At 34.7% G+C, this 23836-nt stretch overlaps 1 protein-coding gene across 4 annotated transcripts in view; it reads right to left on the bottom strand.

Moving 5' to 3' along the window:
• RTKN2 (rhotekin 2) overlaps positions 1-23836 on the bottom strand; it is a 484906-nt gene that overhangs the window by 40786 nt on the left and 420284 nt on the right. For 3 of the 4 annotated variants that reach the window (XM_081104877.1, XM_081104876.1, XM_081104878.1), the window contains 3 exons: positions 18709-18905; positions 5593-5651; positions 555-608 (listed from right to left, as the gene is read on the bottom strand). In XM_081104877.1, coding sequence (XP_080961003.1) covers positions 555-608; positions 5593-5651; positions 18709-18866 — 271 coding nt within the window. In that variant the 5' untranslated portion in view covers positions 18867-18905. The remainder of the gene's footprint in view (positions 1-554; positions 609-5592; positions 5652-18708; positions 18906-23836) is intronic. The other variant, XM_081104879.1, reaches the window with a different exon arrangement.

Genomic DNA, 23836 nt, shown 5'->3' with positions numbered 1-23836 from the left:
AAAGCTATCACAATAGACAAGAAAGATAAAGGATTATCATATCTTTTTTGCTTTGCCTCTAACAGCTAGAAATCATTTGAGGTTAATTTCCATGACCTCAGCATCACATGAATTTGTGAAGACTATATAAAGCTGTAAAATGCTGAAGGGGAAAAAAGAAAATCAGATCAAGCTAAAAATCTTTCTCTCTTACATCCTGTTAAATAATCTGAAGAAACAAAACAAGGCAGAAAACATGTCCTAGTTTCTGGTGAAATACAAGAAATGTTGCCTTTACCTTCACTCCTTAAACATTTTCTTTTGTTCCACACTTCCCTTCCCTTACAACTGATTACATACTGTCCTTGCACAGGCTCCTATCAACAACTAAAAGTATACTAGATCGGCATTATTTTAATTAGTATCAAGTAATTACAGCATATTTATACTAAAATTCCAAAAAACACAGTTCAGCAACATTTTGCTTGTTCTGTCAAATGTCATCAATTTATTTCAGTGTGGAAATTTCTATACACTAAAAATAATTTTTAATTACAAATTTAAATTATACATACGTTCTTTATTGCTGAAGTGATCAGAGTCTTTCCACATTAGTGGTATTCGAATATCTATAAAGAGGGGAAAAATAAATGACAGGTAATAATTTTGGTAAATTTCTTAGAGTGAAATGAACCTGTGAAATCCATAATGGATTCTGACCATTGAAGCCATTAAAATTTGTAATTTAAATATTCCAACACAGGTAATTTTTTTTTTAAGAAACAGCTTCGATTAGATATATAAAATGTTGTATGTATTTACATAATTTACTACAAACTGTAACTCAGATATAAATTTATTAAGCGAAGTCTATAATAAGGTTATGCTGTAACATTTTCATTCTGAGATTTATGTTTTTTTTGAAGTAAGCTAATTATAGTTTACTAATTGTAAACTCAGGCTAGTGTTGAATTTCTACTCGGGCTAGCAGCAAAAGTAGTGAGATACACCTCAAAATGTATAGCATAGTAGAGGCAGAAAAGACTTCAGAACTTTTACCCACTATGCAAACTTTAAAGATAAGGAAAATTAAGTGACTTGTCTAAGGTCATTGGTTTTCGAGGGGAGACCCAGCTCTTGACACACGGATCCAAACTCTCCATTAAGATTTAACTTGTCTACAAAAGAATTTGTAGAACTTTGTATATTCATGTTACAAACTAAAGAGAGGAATGCATTACTTCTTTCAGTTCAAGAAAAAAGTCTTATGTTCTAAAAGTGACCTAAACATAATTCTTTCTTTCACACATTCTTCAAACTCTAAAGTAATTGTGTTACTGGTCTTTATTCTAGAAGTTAATTTAGAACTGTGATGTAGTCAAATTTTTTCCTTCCTAGTTCCCTCCATTCTTCCCTTTACTTCTAATACTAGATTAATAGTAGTATCATTTTTTTCTGACATTCCTATGCGCTTCTATATTTTCAAAGAGGATTAAGGTTCTATGAAATAGATTAAGATGCGTGAACTAGTGTTACGTAGCACAGTTGAGATCTCAATGGTAAAGTGTAGTTTTAATTACTCAGAGTACAAAAACTATATAAATACCTCAAGTCTTTATGCAACACTTGTTTAAGACACTTCCCTAGTACATTTAAGAAGTTTATGTGCATATTTTAATATCTATTAATTATGCCACTTTCAAATAATTAAAAATCTTTATGAAATAAGCTGTTTGGCTTGTGCTTCACTTTTAGATTCCATTATCTTTTCCTTAGATTTTTATTTGCTTAGAATTCAATTTTTAAGGTTCTTAATGCCTATTTCTAATTTTCTTTCTATAAAAGTTTTATATAACTCCTTCATCCTTAACCTACCTAACCAGGCAGGTATGTATGAGTGCCCTTCCCATTGCTGCCCTAGCAGTTTTCATAAAAATATTACTAATTGAGCTCTCTTTATGTGTCAAGCTAAACATTTTACATGCAGCTCATTGAATAATTTTTTAAATGTTTACCAATTTAATAGTCAAGTGATAGGATTTAATTACTTAGATTTGTATTTTCTTGATTAACAAGAAAAATGTTAGTAAATTTTATTAGCCAGCTCAGTGAATCTGTTTGTAACTGTGGCCCATTTCTCTCTCTCTCTTTTAACATTATTTATAGTATGTACTTTTAAAAAGTTAATTATTAAATCTATGTGAGAATTTAAGTGCGTGAAGTAAAAATGTAAAAATAATTATCCTTCTTATAAAAATAATTGTTGCACCTCCATTTATATCTAATAATATTCTTTTCTTTACTGATTTAATGATGCTATCTTTATCATATGTCATTCTAAGTGTCTATTTCTTGGCTAGATACTTTATGGATCTACTTGAATAGTTTATTAATGACAAACCTACTATCAGTACCATACTATTATAATCACTGAACCTTTATAATATACTTTGCTGTTACAAATACATCTTCCAGCAACATCTTACTCTTATTTGCTAATTCCTTTGTATGAATTTTAGAATATTTTGTCAAATTTCCCCCTCCAAAATGTTTTACTACAATTCTACTGTCCAAATTAATTTGGGAACTGATAATGTTATAATATTCTGTCTATACAGAGTAACACTATACAATTACCCTCACATTTTTATTAAGGTTATTCTTGAGGGTGGTCGATGTTTTTTTGTGTTTTTATTGTAAAGGAGATATATATATATTTTTTTGCCATCATATTTCCTAACAAGGTATTGCGGTTTTGAGAGCAGCTATACCACTTTTTACATATTTGTCTTGAATCAGCCATTTTTACTGAATTCTTTATTAATTCAAATAATATTTCAGTAAATTTCCTTAGATTTTCTAGGTCTGCAATCTATTAACTTCAAATAGTATTGAATATGTCTATCTCTTTTCAGTAGTTTCATATTCCATTCTTAACATTTTAGCTAGAATTTCTAAAACTGTTAAATTATACTGATACAATAGACATTGTTCTTTTGTTCTTGATTTTAATGGGATTGCCTTTATTGTTTTATAATTTTGATTTGGCTAATGTCCTGTCAAAGAGCCTGCTTCTTTTTTACCACAATTGCTGACTCATTTCATTTCACAACTGTTCTTGTTCACAGCTGTTCTTATTCTAGTAGGGTGGTATTAACTATTTACACTATCCTGGGAGGAACATGGACTCTGACTTCCTTTGCTATATAGCCACAGCCTGTGGGTCAGTTTTGCCCTTTCCCATGCCTCACTATGTTAGATCCTCAAGGGGAGAATATGGACACTTCTTATCTATTTCCCAGGTGGTCAAGTATAGTCAGATAACAAAAATGTATAAGCCACCACCTAGGTTTCTAAATTCAGGTTCAAATGCTAGAAATTCCTTCTTGATTCTTGCAAATGGTTGACTCAATCTTAATTTACATTCCTCTTAACCTATGTCTTTTTTTCATGTCTTCATTGACATTTTAATGGTAAAATGAAGGAGTCATAATAGGATGGCTAACTTGATGTTACCAGGCCCTAGAAGTATACCCACCATACTTTTCAAAAGTAAAAACTGAGGCACTTTGTGAACTGATTTGGCTTTAGTCATTGGATTAGTAGCCAGTGAGTGAGCTCAGACAACTTTACTACAATGCAATTAATTCATGTTTAGCAGAAATAATCAGAATAAACCTCAATTATTCCTTTTACTCTTATAAATATCTTCCCAGTGAGTGGTGAAGCTGAAAATGAAAAACCCAGGTATCTCCTGGCAATCAATCTCAGAAACATTATAAAAAAAGAAAAGGTGAATTAGTTTTTAATTTTCTTTGTTTTTACAAATATACAGATGAGATATAATTAAGTCTAAGCAAGGAAGAAAAGTAATTACACATGTATCCCATTTTCAGATAGTTTCGGTTCCTTAATTTAATTTAAAATTATCTTTTGGAAAAAAGGAACACATGAAGAAATAAGTTTAATTTTTACACTTGAGTACTTGTGGTCAGGAAACTAGTTTTTCTCTTACATTATATGCTTTTACTTAGGCATTTTTCTAAATGTACAGTTAATGCTAATTTCATGAATTGCTGCAGTTAATAAACCATTATCAAATGACAACAGATATTAACTCTGTCATGTCACCTGAGTATTCAAAAGCAATTTAATATGTCTCATTTGTGTACTGAGTAGCACTGTATCGGAAGCAAGAAATGAAGGATTATGTTTAAGTATTTTTAGAAAAATCCCCTTTAGAGAGCTAAAATATTTTATCTATCACATTAATATCTTTTAAATATAGTGAACAACTACTATGTAAAAGTACTATGTTTGGCAACAAAAGGATACAGGAGGTATAAGACATGTTTTATTCTAGTCTTATAACTGGAAAGATGAAAACACGAATATATATAACTATAAAACAAGCAACAGATTTTTATATAGTTCAGTTTTTTTCTGGAAGATTTTTTGCTGAAGGCAATTCCTCTGATTTACGACAATTACATCCTCTGTAAAATTCAGGTCTATCCTTCCTATACGCGAATTTTTGTTTATCCATAGAACATTTCTAAAAAAAAAAAAAATCCCTTGGGTGAGAAGGCCTGAAATGCAGCAGCAAGGTTCCTGGAGCTAAGAGAACAAGGCTTTTGCCCAGTCATTACGTAAGGCCTGGTGGAGGTCTGCTGTTTCCAGCATTTGTATACGGGGCATTATCTAACTAGTGTACACACAGGTCAGCCATGTATTCACTTCAATCTGTGGCACCTCCAAGCCATTGTCTTCAGCTTTCTTAACAGTTTGGAGAAACTGAGACAATACAGCATAAGTGCCATCTAGTGGTAAAGGGTCTCCTAACTGCATTAGGAATTCAGACAAGAGGAAACATCATTTCTAGCTGGAATAACAGAGAAGACTTTACAGATCAGCAAACAGATCCCGAAGACAATATCGTTATTTCGAGAGCTGACTGTCAGAAGCAGGGGGTATGCAGGCAGTATAGGGAGAGATATGTCTTGCTAGCAGACAGCTTATGGGCAGTAGAAAACAGTAGAAAATACGGCTAGAAAAATAGTTGTCAGAATAAAAAACTCAGGGAAGAATGTTTGGTCTTTATTCTATGGGCAATGAAGACCAGTCATCCATCCAATCAATATTCACTGAGCAATTACTATGTGCAAAAACTATGTTAGCTTCTGGGTATGCAGAGATGAACAAAGCAACCATAGTGCCAACCCTCATGGAACTTCTAGCCTAGACAAACATTAAAAACATTGAAACTTCTGAGCAGAAAAGGAATGGAGAGTCAAAAGACTTGAGTCTGCAGCCAAGTTAACCACTAACAGGAAATCATTTAACCTTTGAGTCTAAAGAAAAAGAGAACTACCTACGTATTTCACAAAGCTGCACTGAGAAGAAAACTACATAATATATGTAATATATATGAAACAGTTTGTAAAATTCTATAATCTAGAGCATAATGGTGAAAAATGTTTTAGAACAAATATTCTGATAGAGGTATGCAAAATAAAATTAAGAGAATGGACACAGGAAATTAAAAATCCCACCAACTCTAGAAAGTTACTTTACAGAATTTATTCAACAATATAAAACTCATCTAAAGCATACCTGATATGGCAAGCTTTCCTTTACATGCTGTTCGTTCTTTACTTTCAAAATTCACATCACTGTCAAAAGGAAAAAACCTAATGAAAGAAAGATCTTTTCTAATAAGCAATTGTTTGAACATTCTTTCACAAATGTCTAAATATTAAAAGTAAATATGCATCCATGGATAATAATGACTTCCAGTTAATATGAACTACTTGACTGAAATTTTAAGATGTTTAGTCAACAGCAAGCTGGCTTTAAGGTAAATATATAGAACTATTTCCTTTGATTTTTCACATAAGCTTTTCCTTCCCTGATGACTATATACTGGCTTATGCTACAATAAAAGCCTTTTGTGATTACATTTATAAACAATATGTATAAGATTTGCCCAGGTCCCAGAAAGTAAAATACTTTGGATCACCATTACAGGAATTATATTTCTAGCTTACCAGATTACAGGTGCCTGACAAAGTTAATGACATCCCACCAATGAACTTGCTGCCAAGGAGCATCTTATCCTTATAAAATATAACAATTTTTAAAATTATTCTGTTCTTTATTTATATTCAGTAAGATACTATTTCATTTCTTTGAAATTCCAAAAAACTAAGCATATACTAAAATAATAAATAATCTAAGGTGGAAAAAGGAAGGGATGGCTCTGTAGAGAGAACAAAATGTGGAAAGAAAAATATCATCATGACAATAGAAAAAAGTCTCAAAGGAAATTCTTGGGATAACAAAACACTTCCAGGTTTGTCTTTACAATATACTATTACCATTAAAAAACAATCTTTTAAAATAGTTATCTCCTATTAGAGCAAATCAATTCCATCCTTAAATATTTCTCTAATATTCCTATTTCCTAATATCCTACATTTAGAGATTAGCATTCCATTTCTAGAGCAGTATTTCCAAGAGTATTCTTCTCTGCACTTTTTCTTGGTCTGTATTTAAATTGGTTAGCTAATTAACTGCTGGCTAACTTAGGTACTTCAAATATTTATAAGATAGAAACTTTTCAGTTGAATACTGTTAAATTTTCTTTTTCTTTTTTTTTGTAATTTATTGGTTTTATAGTGACCAGAGGGAGGGAGAGGCAGGGAGGGAGGGGGAAGGAGATATATAGATATCTATATATCTATATATCTATATATATGGAGAGAGAGAGAGAGAGAGAGAAACATAAATTTGTTGTCCCACTTATTTATGTATTCACTGGTTTATTCTTGTATGTACCAAACCTGCAACATCGGTGTAACAGGATGACACTCTAACCTACTCAGCTACCCAGCCAGGGCCTGTTTGATTTTCTAAGAGGGCTTTTAGAGAAAGAGTGGGTGGAAGCTTGAAGTATATCTACCTAATTTTCAGAAGAGTATGACAACATCTCATTGCACTTCATTCAGGACACTTGTTTAAAAAGATTGCATATATTCATTCTCATGTGCCCAAATTTGAAAATAAAATATATCAGCCTACTTTTTTTTATTATAGATAAAATAAACTTCAAATAAGCTAAAATGATTTACTAATGTACTTAAGTTTATAAGCTTATATGGGACATTTACATGGTGCTTATAGAGTCACAAATTAGGTATAACTAGAGTAATGTAGTATACCTAAAAGACATACATTCTCAGAATCCTATCTAATTACTTTACAGTCACACCAGTATTTATAGTAAAACTAGAGGCCCGATGCACGAAATTCATGCACCGCAGGGGGGTGGTGTCCCTCAGCCCGACCTGCGCCTTCTAGCAATCTGGGATCCCTCGTTCCTAACCACCTGCCTGATCGCTTGTAACTGCCCGCCTGCTCACTCCTAATCACCTGCCTGCTTGCTCCTTTCCGCCCGCCTGCTTACTCCTTACGCTTGGCTCACCACTCCTTAGCCCTGCCACGGAGGCGGGAGAGGCTCCCGCCACCACCGCTGTGTTCTCCAGCCTTGAGCCTCGTTTCTGCACTGACCCCCAGGGGGCAGCTCCTTCACTGTGTCTGTCCCCTGGTGGTTAGTGTACATCATAGCTATGGGTCGTTCTGGTCATTGCGGTTGTTCCGCCATAATGGTCACGGGGCTTTGATAGATAGATAGATAGATAGATAGATAGATAGATAGATAGATAGATAGATAGGAAATTCACTCAGTGGAAAATAGAAGTACTCACTGATTAATTCATAATAATGTTTCATTAAATCACAAATTTAAGAAAGAGTCAAGCTCTACATTTTACACTTGAGTTTAGTTTGTCATGTTGAAGATTATTAATTTGTTTATTCATCACAGAGTGAAAAACTCAATTGAATAGTCTACTATTTTGATGAAAATAATATACTGACAGGCCCAAAAACAAATCTCAATTTTCTCAAATTGGAAAAAGAAATACAGCCCTGGCCGGTTTGGCTCAGTGGATAGAGTGTCAGCCTGCGGACTGAAGGGTCCCGGGTTCGATTCCAGTCAAGGGCATATACCTTGGTTGCAGGCACATCCCCAGTAGGGGGTGTGCAAGAGGCAGCTGATCGATGTTTCTCTCTCATCGATGTTTCTATCTCTTTATCCTTCTCCCTTCCTATCTGTAAAAAATCAATAAAATACATTTTTTAAAAAAGAAATACAATATACATATAATTGGTTGGCATTTGTAAGTAATATTTCTGAAAACACCTTCTATATAAGCAATGAATAATATAAATTCTTAAAATGTTTATTTCAATGAAAAAATATAAGGAAGCTTTAATATGGTAAGTAACTTGAGTTTTATGGAATAGGCCATAGATTATGCTCAAGTTGAGATCCATTAGCTATTATTAAATTGGATTAAACTTGAGGCTTTGGCAGGCAAGTAATATTCTGAAATACTAGAACCACCAAAAAAAAACTTGTTGAATATTTAAAAGAAAAAAATTTCCCTTCCCAACTATTCAGCCACCTGGCAGAGAATAGCTTTCTTCCCTATAATTATAAATTACTTACATAGGTATTACCAGGACTAGTCAACAAACTTATTATGTACAAATATTATCAAACTATAATGTAAATCCAATTAACTATGTAATCTTACAAAATAATTAAGTCTGTCGTAATAAAAAAATTAGAAAGGAACTAAAGTAATTTAGCCTCATTTTTCTAAAGCTTGAATTATTTTCAATTCAAATAACTCCTCAAACTGTTATTTAGGGTGCTAAAATGTAATATTTTCTAATTAATCCAAATTGACAATGAAATTGTTAAACATTATCTGTTTAATAATGTGCTACTGTAGCTAATAGTTTGCTACAGTTAAATAAATACTTGTTTGGAAAATCTGCAATGTTAATGCCAATTCTAAATGCTATAATTAGAGAGCCAGCCTGAGGAAAAAGCAAATAACCACAAAATTATTCAAACAAAATTACAGCTAAATAGTAGTGAACCTTATTCTTGGAAACTCAGTTTAGGGTATTATTTTGCTGAGACTTGTGCTAATTTAAAAAATAGATAAGAATATAAGACAAACTTTTAAACTTTATATTACTGCCTGTAGGTAAATAAAATGACCAACAGAGGGTGCCAATCAGCCACTTTGTTGCTCAAAAATCTGTATTAAAATTGCCTAACTGTATTACCCTATATTGTACGAATGTAAAATAGCATTTCTTTGCCAAATAAACAAGCTATGATGAGAAATAGCACAATGATGAAAGTATTTTATAGTGTCTTAATGAAGTATTAAAAGAATTCTAAATGGGATTCTATTATTTGAAAGCAGGTTATAATATCCTTCACCTCCAATGCAAATCAGTGAAAACTGAAATGCTTAACATGGAATTTTAAACCATTCTAAAACTATGTGATATAAAATCAATACCTTCAAAATATCTTAAATTGAGAAGATGAGTTTTCAATGTCAAACCTTGACATAAATGCTTTTCAACAGGCACTAACTGATATAAAGTTTAAAAAATAAAACCAGTAATGTTTTTAATATATACCATGTTTCATTGCAGAACTACCAGCAGTATACAATTTTCACTTGCAACCTATACTTTTTCTTATTTTTAAGTTATAGTATATAAGCAACTATAAGAAACTAGTTATTGAGGCATTATTAAAATCACAATAATGTTAAATGATACACATAATTAGGTCCTATAAGTGACTTTGACTAGTATTATTTTTACAAAGCCAAATAAAGTATTTCAGTATTTAAATCAAAGATAGATTGCGGGTTGGGGCCATGCTAAAATGTAAGCTCTGTAAGCATAGGGCTTTTTGTCTATTTTGTTCACTGCTGAACCACTAGTGCCTAGTATATACAGCACATTCTAAGGCACATTCTAAGGGTTGAATCTTACCCACCAATAACTAGTTACATTAATGAGTTGTTATTAACCTCTTACCTTCAGCATCTTCATCCGTAAAATGGGGGAAATATCTACCCACCTTATACTACTAAATGAAATAGTACTTTATATGTATTCTATGTCATTCTTTTAAAAAATCCTTACCCAAGGATATGTTTATTGATTTAGAGAGGAAGAGGGGAGGGAGAGTAACATCGATTGGTGCCTGCCTTATGTGCCCTGACCAGAGATCATCGAACCTGAAACCTAGATATGTGCCCTGACTGGAAATTTGAACCCAAAACCTTTTGGTGGATGGGACAATGCTCCAACCGACTCACCCAGCCAGGGTTGTATTCTATATCATTCTTTAAAATGTTACATAAATACAAGGATTACTTTGTAAGTATTTATATTTTTGGCCTCAGTATTTAACTTGGAGTTTATGTGAAAGTGGAACTAAAACATCTGTTAAAGTGATCAGAGTATGACTTCTAGTTCCTGAAAAATAATGGTAGTCATCTAAATCAGAATCTCTCCAGGCATCCTACAAAAGCTTTCAGATCAATAAGAAAAGCAAAGAAAATTACCTGTAGCCCACTTGTGTAGCAAAACTAGAAAACTGAGAGCATTACAATCTGTAATTCATATATAAATGGGAAAATTAACAACTGCAACCATCAAAGTCAGCTTCTGGAGGCCTTGCCCAAGTAAAGAGTCAGGTATACATTGCAAAACACAGGATCAACTTGTGATCTGCCCAAGAAAAATAAATGGACAGAAGACCTGGTAAACACAACAACACTGGTTCCTGGGGAGTTAAAGGAAGGAGATCCAAAGGCTTCTGGTTCAGAAGTTGTTAGTCTAACAAAGAGAGACACACAATGGGGGAGGTATCCTTTGAAGGTTTGGTCATGACAAAAAAAAGAGGGAAGTAATTGAAGTTAAAAACCCCAAGATACAAAATACTATAAAATCAGAAAACCAACCATACAACCAACCTCCCAAAAGGCATCATTTATTAAAGAAATTTCTCTTCACAGTTCAAAAAATAGAAAATGCTCTTGAACTAAGAAACCAAGTAAGACCTTCTCTACCCTTCCTCCCCCTAATCACTTGGTCATGGAAAATCCTGCATCCTACATATTTCATTAGGGACACACACAAGGACCCAAATATCCACAGAAAGAATTAAAATGCTTCAGCTGATAGAAATATTCCACCAACCACTCTTCAAAAAAATAAGTAACAAAAACTATAACACAAGCTTGTCCGGCATGGCTCAGTGGTTAAGTGTCAACCTATGAACCAGGAGGTCAAGGTTCAATTCCCAGGCAGGGCACATCCATGGGTTGGGGTCTTGATCCCGTGTGGGGCATGCAGGAGGCAGCCAATCAATGATTCTCTCTCATCATTGATGTTTCTTTCTCTCCCTTTCCCTTCCTCTCTGAAATATTTAAAAAACAAAAAAAACAAAAAACCTATAACACTATACTCCAAAATAAATTAATACATTTATATAAACTATTGTAAATATTATAGCAATCAGTAATCTCAAATTTAAAACAGATTAGTACAGACAAGTAAATACGTAAAAAGAAGTGGGGGGAGGGGGGTGAGAAGTTGGGAAAAAAATCATTTCTGAAATGAAAATACAAAGGATGAAGAGATGAAACTTACCATTAAAGAGAAAGTTATAGACATAAAAGACAGGCAAAAAAAATCCAACTTTGGTACAACTGGAGTTCTTAAATAAGAAAAACAAAATAATGAGATAAAATTAATACTTTTATTCTGGAGGCTTTAACTCCAGGAAAACTTTCTAAAAATAAAAGAATTGAACTACCTAACCCTGGCCAGTGTCCTCAGTGGTTACAGCAGGGGTGGGCAAACTTTGACTCGAGGGCCACATGGGTTCTTAAACTGGACCGGAGGGCCGGAACAAAAGCATAGATGGAGTGTCTGTGTGAACTAATATAAATTCAAAGTAAACATCATTACATAAAAGGGCACGGTCTTTCTTTTCAATAATTTTATTCATTTCAAATGAGCCAGATCCAGCCCACAGGCCGTAGTTTGCCCACGGCTGGGTTAGAGTGTTGGCCCAAACACTGAAGGGTTGGGGGTTCAATTCCCAGGTAAAGGGCATGTACCTGGGTTGCAGGTTCCATCCCCCACTGGGGTCAGGGCGAATTTGGGAGGTAATCTATGTTTCTCTCTCTCTCTGCCCCCTTCCACACTCTAAAACTCAATGGAAAAAATGTCCTCTGATGAAGATTAACAAAACAAACAAACAAAAAAAGGACTTAACTGTCTATACTGAAAGGGTCCTAAATGAACAAAAATACTCAGCCTTAGACATTTCCCAGAAAAATTATCAGACTTTAAGATAATCTATTTTTAGCCTCTGTACAAAAAAGAAAAATTAAGTCATTTACAAAGGAAAAGTAATTAGTCATCACATTTGTTGATAACAAGACAACCATGGAGCAGGGTTTTCAAGAAACTCAAGGAATGAAAGTGATTGCCAGGATTTTATATCTAGCCGAGCTGACCTTTGAGTACCAAAACTAAAGGCAAGTACTTTAAACATGCAAGAATGTGAAGAAAACTACTCATGTTGAGGAATCTACTAGCTAGCTCATGAGCTTCCTCCAAGTAAGAGATGATTTGGGGAAGTACAACAAAAGGATGGATAGCAAACATTATACATATTTAATTGCAGATCAAAGACTAAAACAAAGATGGAGACACAAGTACAAGGTTAGTATGTATTATCCACTCCACCAAAGGAATAAGAAATGATCATCTTTTGAATAGAATCACCAAGGAAACTGATGATGCAAAACAAAACAGATCTTGTTAAGTGGAAATGAAAGACAGGGCACTTCAGTATAAGCAAAGGCACTGGAAACAAGAAAATTCAAGGACTGTTTTGGGGATATAGATCTAGCATTTGGCTGAAATAAATTTGTAATGTAGAAATTTGAGGGATAAGACTATGAAAGTAGTTTGAAATCAGACCATAAAGATCCTGGAATGGAATGCAATGCTTATCTAAGGAATTTTAGAAAAAGGAAACCATTAGCTGTTTTTTCAAGAGGAGGACTGATACAAGCAGTCTTGTAAGTGGATATATCTGGCTATAACAAGCAGGGAAAAGGTAAGGACAGCCTAGTTTACCAGTCAAAAGACTAATAAATTGACAGACGGCCATAACTAAACAATCCTGTCACTAGACTGAGGCAGTAAACTGTGCTCCATCCTTACCCTGATGATGTACTGTTTACGCAGCCTAGAAAGCTTTCCATGTCCCACTTTTTCAACTCACCCGGAATGTACTGTGAATTATACACTAATCTGGGTATCTCTGCATATTTAGGAATAAAAAATAGGTAGTATACCAAAAAGTGTTTCATAACTACACACAATTTGAGAACAAAACTTTATTGTATAATTAGAACATTATGGTAATAGGATATTTGACCAGCTACTGATATTCTCAGATATGTTCTAAAAAAAACCAAACAAAATGACTATATAACTGACTTCTCATCTACACAAAAGAAAATTTTCTCAATTTTCCTAAGAATGGTACAAAACTAGCAACTATTCTAGGTACACAGAAGTTAGGTTACTGTATACAGCCCATGACTTGGGGCGTTAAGGCCTAATTCTTTCCTAGAACCCTGACTTAAAAAGGCTCTAAGACCTGGCTAGTTTGGCTCAGTGGGTAGTGTTGGCCTGGGAACTGAAGGGTACCGGGTTCAATTCTGGTCAAGGGCACATGCCTGGGTTGCGGGCTCAATCCCCGGTAGGGGACGTTTAGGAGGCAGCCAATCCATGATTCTCTCTCCCTCTCTCCCTTCCTCTCTGAAATCAGTAAATATATATATATATATATATATATATATATATATATATATATATATATTTAAAAGGCTGTAAAATGAAGTAAAATATTTGCTTACTTTAATAAATTGAGAGAACTGAGTGAAGATCTATTAGAAAAACCCAAACCTCATGTACTACTTTTGATCTCCTGAATTCTGTCATCAAATACTATTTAATCACTTCTATGTGTGCCTATTCTTAAATGTTTTTCCTAAAAATTGGTTATTTCAATTATTTTGTCTCACCATCCTTTTCAATACCCTACTGCAAAATAACCTTCCCCAACATCCATTTTATGAAATCTCTGCAGAAAACAGAATAATAAACAATGAAATAAATGCAAAGTCCTGTAATAACACACGAGGGCAGCTTAGCGTTGTACAAAGCGCATGGGCTTCTTTTTGCAGCTGGGAGGTTCTCAGGCTTTAAGTCATCTGGGTTCACAACCTCGCCACAGAGTGACTGTGTGCCCTGTGAACCAGCTATCTAATATTTCTAAGGCCCAGTGTCTACTTAACAAGGAGGTTCATACCGCTCTCAGTTTGTAAAGTGATATGTGTGAACATCTCAGCATAATATCTGGCACCGAGAAAGGCTGTCAATACCAATGAACTTCCCAGCATTCCAAATTTTCTTAAATCTTGCTATTCTCCCATCCTTTACTTTTCAACTTCAGTTTGATCTTTAGCCTCAACCAAACATATCTCTTCATTGCTCTAAATAATTCATGCTCATCTTCCACCCTGTTTTTTATTATTTTCCTTTCTTGGAATACTGATTTCTCCTACTCACCTAACCAAACTCTATCCAACCTCCATATGATCTAGAAGATTCAGATCCAATTCTTCTATTAAACTTTTTCAATTATACCATTTCATACGGATTTGATTCTTCTTTGAAAAAAATATCTAGATGTATTCTGTAATAATATTTTTTACATTTTATCATACAATTTTAGAAAATTAGACTAGTATTAGAAAACTTGTGAAAATGCTATTTTAATTCTGATAGCAATGTAAAAACAGAGCATTTTTCTACCTTACAGACTATTAAAACCAACTTAAGGAACAGACTGCTAAGTCTTTAAAGAGAAAATATCTGACTGTGTAATATTCATATATTCTTATATTTTGACAAATCCTGTTTTTTGAATTTGGATATACTAGCACAGTACTTAATAAGTGTTCTATAAATAGTAGCTATTTGGTAAATATTTGACTGACTAATCACATGGCATAATTTACATAGTTTTCTTCAAGGAACAAAAAAGCCTATCATTACACGCTCATTAATTTTTAGGTCATTTTTATGTAGTAAAAAGGCAAATACTATACTTTCCAATTATATTTGATCAGTGAACTCAGGTTATATCTGTACATAAAGTTAAGTTATACACAAAAGAATTAATACAGAATACTCAGATTTTTTTTAAATAGAAATAATTCAATTAAGGGGGCTTTTATATGAATGATGAAAAATATAAATGTGCATAGCGTCAAAGCTATTTTCATCTATCAAAGATAATCAGTAAAAAAATTGAAAATCATATACATCCTTCAGTAGAGAGTCCAAGATATTTTTTTCTACCTTTGATATATAAATCCAACAGGGATTCAACTTATTTAACATTTTTATAAATCAGTAGCATTAGAAAAGTCATACGGCCATATTAAAACTCACAATTCATTTTACAGTAGTTTCCCCTTATCCGAGGTTTCCCTTTCCACGGTTTCAGTTACCCACCATCAACTGAAGTCCAAATATATTAAATGAAAAATTCCAGAATAAAATTTGGGTTTTAAACTGCATGCATTTCTTAGTAGTATGATGAAATTTGACGCCATCCTGCTATGTCCCACCTGGTATACTAATCATCCCTTGTCCAGCATATCCACACTGCATACCCTACCTGTCTGTTAGTCATTTAGGGGCGATCTGGGTTATCAGACTGACTGTGCTTGTGTTCAAGTAACCTTTACTTAATGGTCCCAAAGCACAAGAGTAGTGATCTGGCAATCTGAATACGTGAAGAGAAGCCGCAAAATGCTTCCGTTTAGTGAAAAAGTGAAAGTTCTCAATTTTATAATTAAGAAAAAAAATCACATGCTGAGGTTACCAAGATGTGCAGTAAGAACAAATCTAGCCATGAAATTATGAAGAAAGAAAAAGAAATTTGTGCTAATTTTGCTGACACAAAAGTTACAGCCACAATACAGTGCCTAGTAAGTGCTTAGTTAAGATGGACAAGGCATTACATTTGTGGGTAGAAGAAATGAACAGAAAATGTGTTCCAATTAATGGCTACATTTTATGCCAGAGAGCACTGAGCCGATAGGGGGATTTAAGCAAGGGATCCGCTAAAATGAGTGACACAAAGCCATTTACTGTAAATAGGGATGGTTATATAGATTCAAGAACAGTTTTGGACTGAAAATTTATAAAAATTACTGAAAAGACTGTGAAGAAGCTGCTGTCACATTTCCAGCAGAGTTAAAGAAGTTGAATAGGGTTTGATACTATTTGCAGTTTCAGGCATCCACTGGGGATTTTGGAATATATCCCCCCATGGCCTACTGTAAATATTTAAAGAACATAAATATGGAGGACAGGTATGATTCCTAGAGGAATATTCCATATAACTTTGAGAGATGATATACTTTTAGTCCTGCACTGTACTTAAGCCAGCACTTCTTAAACTTTTCCATGAACTAGCCCCCCTTGATAAAATACCCTTAAAAAGGCTGAGAGAAGGAACATATATCCCCCGGAATAGAATAAACCCAAACTATGCCACAATTCTAAATTTCTCATGCTTTAGCTTAAAAATTCATGCTATAACAAGATATGCCATATTTATTCTATGGCTTTGCATATCTCCTGACACATAATCCTGTGACCTAGTTTGAGAAGCACTGACTTAAACCAATGTTATGTCTATTTGAAAATTTTCCTAGATTATGATACTGGGATAATTTCATTTATAATGCCAGGGATAAATAATAATAAAAATTATTTGACATTTGTTGAGTACTTAATTATGTAAAAGGTATTACAATAGGTTTTTTATAATCTTAAATTTTCAAATGTAAACAGTACTATGCCCACTATAATGAAAAAAACGAGACAAAAAGAGATTAAATAACTACCCCAAGGAAATACAGCTAACAAGTATTAGCTAATTTATACACAAGCTGTATTGTATCAATCCCATCAACATTTATTTTTACCGAAACCTCTTTCTCTGACCTTACTTTACCTTACTTTTCAAAAATTTAATGGCACTATGAATAACCCAAAGGCAACTAATATCTAAAAGAAATTTTTTACCAGTGCTGGAGCTTTAAGAATGATAAAAAAAATGGGTGATGTAGGACTATCTATAATAAAAGCGTAAAATGCTATTAGACCAGACAGCCGAACAACCTTCTAGATGTCATTCCAGACATCCTTCTGGATGAAGCTGTTGTGGCGGGGGCTGAGGCAGAGGTGGTTAGGGGTGATCAGGCAGGCAGGTGAGTGATTAGGGGCAATCAGGAAGGCAGGCAGGTGAGCAGTTAGGGGCGGTCAGGTAGGCAGAGGGGTTAGGGGCGATCACGCAAGCAGGCAAGTGGTTAGGGGTGATCAGGCAGGCAGGTGAGCAGTTAGGGGTGATCAGGCAGGCAGGCGAGTGGTTAGGGGAGATCAGCCAGGCAGGCGAGTGGTTAGAGGCGATCAGGCAGGCAGGCAGAGTGGTTAGGAGTGATCAGGCAGGCAGGCCAGCAGTTAGGAGCCAGTGGTCCCGGACTGTGAGGGATGTCCGACTGCCGGTTTAGGCCTGATCCTGCAGTCGGACACCCCCCCGAGAGGGTCACAGATTGCATGAGGGTGCGGGTCTGGCTGAGGAACCCCCTCTGTGTATACGAATTTCATGCACTGGGCCTCTAGTTTATATTAAAAAAGTAAATCAACATCTAGCCACTAAATTGAGTCAAATCTTAGGTCCAAATAAGACTTGGCATTGCAAATAGGATGTGATGTAAATTTCATACACAAATCCTAGACCAGATCCAAAAGGGCAGCATGGAGTGACAGAGAGAACAAGAAACAGAAGTTACTTAGCAAATTCTAAATAACCTCTCATTAGCTTCTGTCACTAGCCAATTACATGTCCTTGAGTAAGTTATTTGCCTAAGACTTACTAGTATGTTCATCTAATGAAGATGATGTGCTAGCAGATTTTAAGTTCCCTTCCATTTATAAGGCTTTATATCTTTTAACTTTTGCTATCTACTCATTTCAATTTATACACCTAAGTTTTCATTATTCTTAGCTAGTACCTTTTTATTAGCATACTTTTAAACAATTAGTTTTTCCTTTAATTTACATTTCTTTAAACTCAACTATCAGTCTTGGTTCTTCTTAAAATACTGTCAGTTCTTACTTTTTAACCACTTAATTTTACAATCTGAAAGTACTGACCACAATAAAACTGCCCACTGAAAATTGATGCCTTAACAGTAAGTTTACTCAGAGCTCTACTGTAAAAATATTTATGAATTCAGAGGCTACTTCAGTGTATTTATTCTTTTTTAATCCTCATTTGAGGATATGTTTTTTTAATTGATTTTAGAAAGTGAGGAAAGGAGTGAGAGAGAAATATCTAAGAACATCTATCAGTTGTCTCCTGTAAACACCCTGACCAGGGATTGATTGAATCTACAACCCAAGTAATGTGTCTTGACCAGGAATTAAACTCACAATCTTTTGGTGCACAGGATGGCGCTTGAACCAACTGAACCACCTGGCCAGGGCCAGTGTACTTACTTTTTAAAGGCTTTGATGATCTGACACTTGGCCTTAAGACTAAATTATATCATGTTTTGAATTCAAATTCAAATTAGGAGTACATTAGGAGCCATAAACTGTGCTACTAACCATCTTCCACTTTGATTTGCAATCTGCTCTTCTAATTTCTGCAGTTCCGACGTGTAAGCCATTATTCGAGCATTGCACACCATGAGATTTTTTACTGCATGTAAAATCTGGTCTTTCTGAGTGCTCAGAGAAAGGAGTTTCCATATTCCTTGTCGCATTCGAACTTCTAAATCTATTTTTTCTTGAATACTGCAGTCCTTAAAAAAAAAGAGAGAGAAAGGCCCTTTTAAAAGACAGCAAAAATCCAAATTATAACATTTCTTTTTTCCCCTAATACCTGGAATATGTACCAGATATCATTATAATTTTATACCATATTAGAAAAGTAACAACATTTTAATGTATAATAATATAAAAATATAGTTATTTAGTTGATTTGAGAGAGAGAGAGAAATGTTGATTTGTTGTACCACTTATTTATGCATCCATTGGGTGATTCCTGTATATGCCCTGACTGGGGATTGAACCTGCAACCTTAGAATATCAGGATGATGTTCTAACCAACTGAACTACCCAGCCAGGGCAAAAATATAGCTATTTTAAAAAGCTCCCTGCAAAACCTTAATTTATTGCTGTATTAGGAAGTCTTTACAATCTATTAGATAAAGAGAACAGAAAAAAGGTGAAAACCTTTACATATTCTTACCATGACTGTACGAGGTTGAATAATGTTTCCCAAAGAATCCTGTCCTCCTGGAACTTCAGAATGTGACCCTATTTGGCTGTAGAGTTCTACGTATGTAATTTCTTAAGATGAAGTCATAATGAATTAGTGTGAGCCCTAAATTCAATGACTGGCACCCTCTAGGAATGCCATGTGAAGACACAGAAAGACATACAAAGAGAATTCCATGTGAAGACGGAGGCAAAGATTGAAGTGATGAGACTAAACCAAGGATCACCAAAGATTGCTAGCGACTACCAGAAGCTGGAAGAGGCAAGGCAGGATTCTCCCCTAGGGCTTTCAGGGGAAGCATGGCCCTGCGGATACCTTGATTTCAGAACTTTGACCTCCAGAACTATGAGAGAATAAATTTCTGTTGTGTTTAGCCACACAATTCTGGCAATTTATTATGGTAGCCTCAGGAAACTAACACAATAATATAACAACTAATGTGAACAATATAGCGCACGTATATCTTATGTAAGTTGTGTTGTGGGATGGCAAGATGTGGTTGACGACACTGAATTAACCAAGGAAACATTTTCTAAAATAGCGGATGCTGAATAAAGAAACTACGGGCTAGCATCAAGGAGGTAACGGGCTACCTGTTAGAGTAAGCAATGTAAGTAAAATCTCAGAAGCAAGCTAGCAAAAGCACTGTACTTAGAAAATGTCAGAAGTGTTAGCTACCTGGAACAGAGATTTAGAGTATAGTTTTGGATAGATTTTAGTTTTAAGAGTCACCATAAAACTACTAATCATTTTAGTTCTGAAAAGTCTTTTATTCCATACAATGATCTTATAATGACCTGACTCTATATACTAGTTCATATGTAACATTAAAATTCTGTAAACTGAAATGTACTGCTCTGATTTAATTTATAGTGGCTTTTTAAAAATTATAAATCATCAGGTACTTTATTATACTAAAAACATGTAATAATGCTCCAATATGTCTAGTTTTAAATTAAATTGACCTTCCTGGCTTATGTGGTAAAAAATTAATACTATAATTTACCTTTTAACTAGATCAAAATCTAAATTTTAAAAAGTGAATAGAATCTAGTAACAATAAACTTCAGTCTTTTCAAAAAGAAAAGCTGAAGTTAGGAAAGCAATAGTCTATGAAGATTACCCAAAGAAAAACTGAAGTAAATGACTACTCAGATCAGTCAAATATATTGGTCACATGCAGAAAACAGATCTGTTTAATTACCTCCTGTAATTACATCATGTAATGACCACATAAATATCTTCTTTTGTAGTATAACTCAAAACTGGTATACTATATAAATGCAGTCATTCGCTGGTGCTCCTTCTTTACACATAACTGAACTTCAACAACTCCATTTCATCTTTTTATGACTTATCGGCCACAAAGTAAATTCTTCTTTACCATAATCAGTAATTATTTATGAGGACTATCTATGTAGCCCATATGTCTACAGAAATAAACTCTGGCAGGCTGGTTAGTACTGGAAAGTACACATAGGTAGCCACTTGAAGCTGGGATGAATAGCTTCAGCCCACAACTCAAATGTAAACAAATACCATCTGGTGCCATTAAATTCAATTTTGCTGTTTAAATGCTACAGTGAGGCAGCCCGTTGAACTAGCACAAGAAGTTCATAAAACTGGCTACACATTAGAATTACCTCAGTCAGAGAGGAAAGCCTTATAAAAAGTACCTAATCTTCTTATGGCCCACCCCAAAACAATTAGTGTTTCTGATGGAGAAGCCTGAGCACACACACCCCCATCCCCCACACCCCCAAGTTCCTCTGGTGACTCACTATACAGCCAGAATGAGAATGACGGCTGGACCACTTGAAATTCCACAGCCACCTATTGCAACAACCTTAAGGAACCAGTAGATGGCCACAACCACATTAAAGAATCAGTTCAGGCTTCCAGGGTTTCCATCTTGTAAATGAAGACTGTTTTATCTTCATCACTTATTGATAAAGGCTACAAAATTATAGAGGCTTTGTAAATAGTGGAGGGAAAAAAGTAAAGTCAGGGGTGTGCTTTTTAAAGTTCTTATTTTTAAGATTAAATATTCATTAAGGAAATGAAATATATTTAGTAAATATTAATATTAGAACTCTATCCTCTAGGTGTCAGCAAAATATGGCCAGGCTGCTGCCTGTTTTTAAAAAGTTGTATTGGAGCTCGGTCACACCCACCCATTTCTAGGGTCTATGGCTTTCAAGCTGTAACAAAAGAGTTGAGTAATTTCAACAAACAGTCTGGCCCACAGAGCTGAAAGTACTTTCTAGCCATCCTTTTATAGAAATAATTTGTTGATCCTGAACCTAGACAAATTAACATACTTAGTAAACTGTGAGTCTACCTCCCCTTCTCTAGGATGCTTGAATATGAATCTGGGAGGGCTATTGGCCAGTTTTATTCTCCATTGCAACTTCTTTCAGTATACATCTATACTATCTCCCTCTGGTCAAACTATACCTCTAGCCAAGAGAGGCTTTATGGAGTTGAAGGACCTGCCTTTAGCTAATAAGGGGTGCAAAGTATTCCTGGAGTAAGAGTTGATGTCTACTGCTATCCACAATGAAAACACTGATCAAGTAATGAGGGCACCCACTGAGCATTCAATGGTGACGCTTAATGACCTCAAAGAGGAAGAACAAGGACCTAAAAACAATACCGCTGCTTCCTGGACCATAATGGCAGAATCAAGGCTGAGTAGGACCCATGACAGAAGCATGTTTGCCTATATCCATCCCCCTTTGAAGGGTGTAAATGCAAGTCTCCAGGAAGAAAAGAGAATGGGGTGGGGGACAGGGGAAGTCTTTAATTTTCTGAATAAAGGCTCGCTTGCAATCAAGTCAAACAGAAGCCTATGAAAGTGTCCTGTTCTTGTAAATATTTAGTCAGGCTGATAAAATGAAAAAGGCAATACTAAAAATGAAATAGAGAGATGACTTAAAAGTGAAAATCTAGATTACATAGAAAACAGAAACATACTAAGATTTAAGAGCTAGAATGGCACAAAGGAAGTGCAAAGAAAATGGTCCTAGTGTTGGAATTAAGAACTGATTAAAAAAAAAAATTAAGTTGGGCTGGTGTACTAATCCAGATAGTAACTATCAGTAACCTAATGGATATACTAGGTTTACCATATTAGCTAAGAAACCAAGATGACAAAGATTGCAGAAGAATATATACAGCATACATTCCTTCTAAAAGAAATTGTATGTATTTTAAGAATTTTTTATATATGGAATGTAATCTGGAAATTGTAAATAGTGATCATTCTGGGTAATGAAACTGGAGAAAGAATTCTTAAATTCATGTTTGTATATACGTTCACTTTTCTGCAATGATTGTATTACTTCTCAAATTTTATTTTTATAAAGATTTTAAAAGCTCAAATATTTGTAAGAAAAGGTGACTGCCCCAATTGCCCAAATAGGACAAAAAATAATAAAGAGTCACCCCTCAAACACATCCCGACTGCCAGGTACTATGCTAAGTACTTTAAAGAAGTTCTCAAATTCCAACTACTTTCTGGGACTGGCATATTACCCATTCTACAACTGTGGGAACTGAGCTTTACAAAAGACAGGTAACTTATTCAAGGCTGCACAACAAGCAGACTTCATTTTTACCTCAATCTGACTCAATAAATCAATATTCTTTGCCAGCGATTTTCAACAGATGTGCTGCAAGAATTTTTAAATGGACTTTATTTATTTTTAAATATATTTTTATTGGTTTCAGAGAGGAAGAGAGAGAGAGAGAGAAAAAGAGAGAGAGAGAGAGAGAGAGAGAGAGAGAGAGAGAGAGAGAGAAACATCAATGATGAGAGAGAATCATTTGATCGGCTGCCTCCTGTACACCCCACACTGGGGACTGAGCCTACAACCAGAGCATGCGCCCTGACCTCCTGGTTCAGAGGGCGATGCTCAACCACTAAATAAAAAAAGACAACAGCCAACACAAGAGTCACCTGGTATGAATGAATCAAAATGATAACTATTTTTTTGTCAGATGGGCAAAAATTATACTTTTGGGTATGCTGCAGGATTTTAGCAATTAGTTTACCTGTATCATGAGATGAAAAAGTGCCGGGAGCCAGTCCATGCTTGCTGTTTCAAAGGACCTGGCATATATGACATACTGTTCTTAATATGTTTGCTCACCTTCTTGGCACTATGTGTTTTAACCAAGGTCTCCTCTCTGAGAAAGGTTGTTTCCCCAGGTAGGGATTTTCCCCTGAAGTTAGGGAGGGAATAAAACCCCTCAACTAAGTGCCAGGCGGGTAATTAATCACTTTAACTATGAACAATCATGCTTAAGCTACATAATCTTTACTCCCTGGAATGGAGATAAGAAACGCCCTAACCTTTGGAATAGAGATTGATAGGATTGGAATCAACTGGTATAAATACAGATGTAACAACACAGAACTTAGAAGACAGAACTTAGAAGACAGAACCT

The sequence above is a fragment of the Myotis nattereri genome (assembly GCF_964212035.1).
Source record: "Myotis nattereri genome assembly, chromosome: 13".
NCBI classification, from domain to species: domain Eukaryota; kingdom Metazoa; phylum Chordata; class Mammalia; order Chiroptera; family Vespertilionidae; genus Myotis; species Myotis nattereri.
Note: the sequence above shows the minus strand (reverse complement) of the source record. Positions and strands in the feature narration are given on the sequence as shown.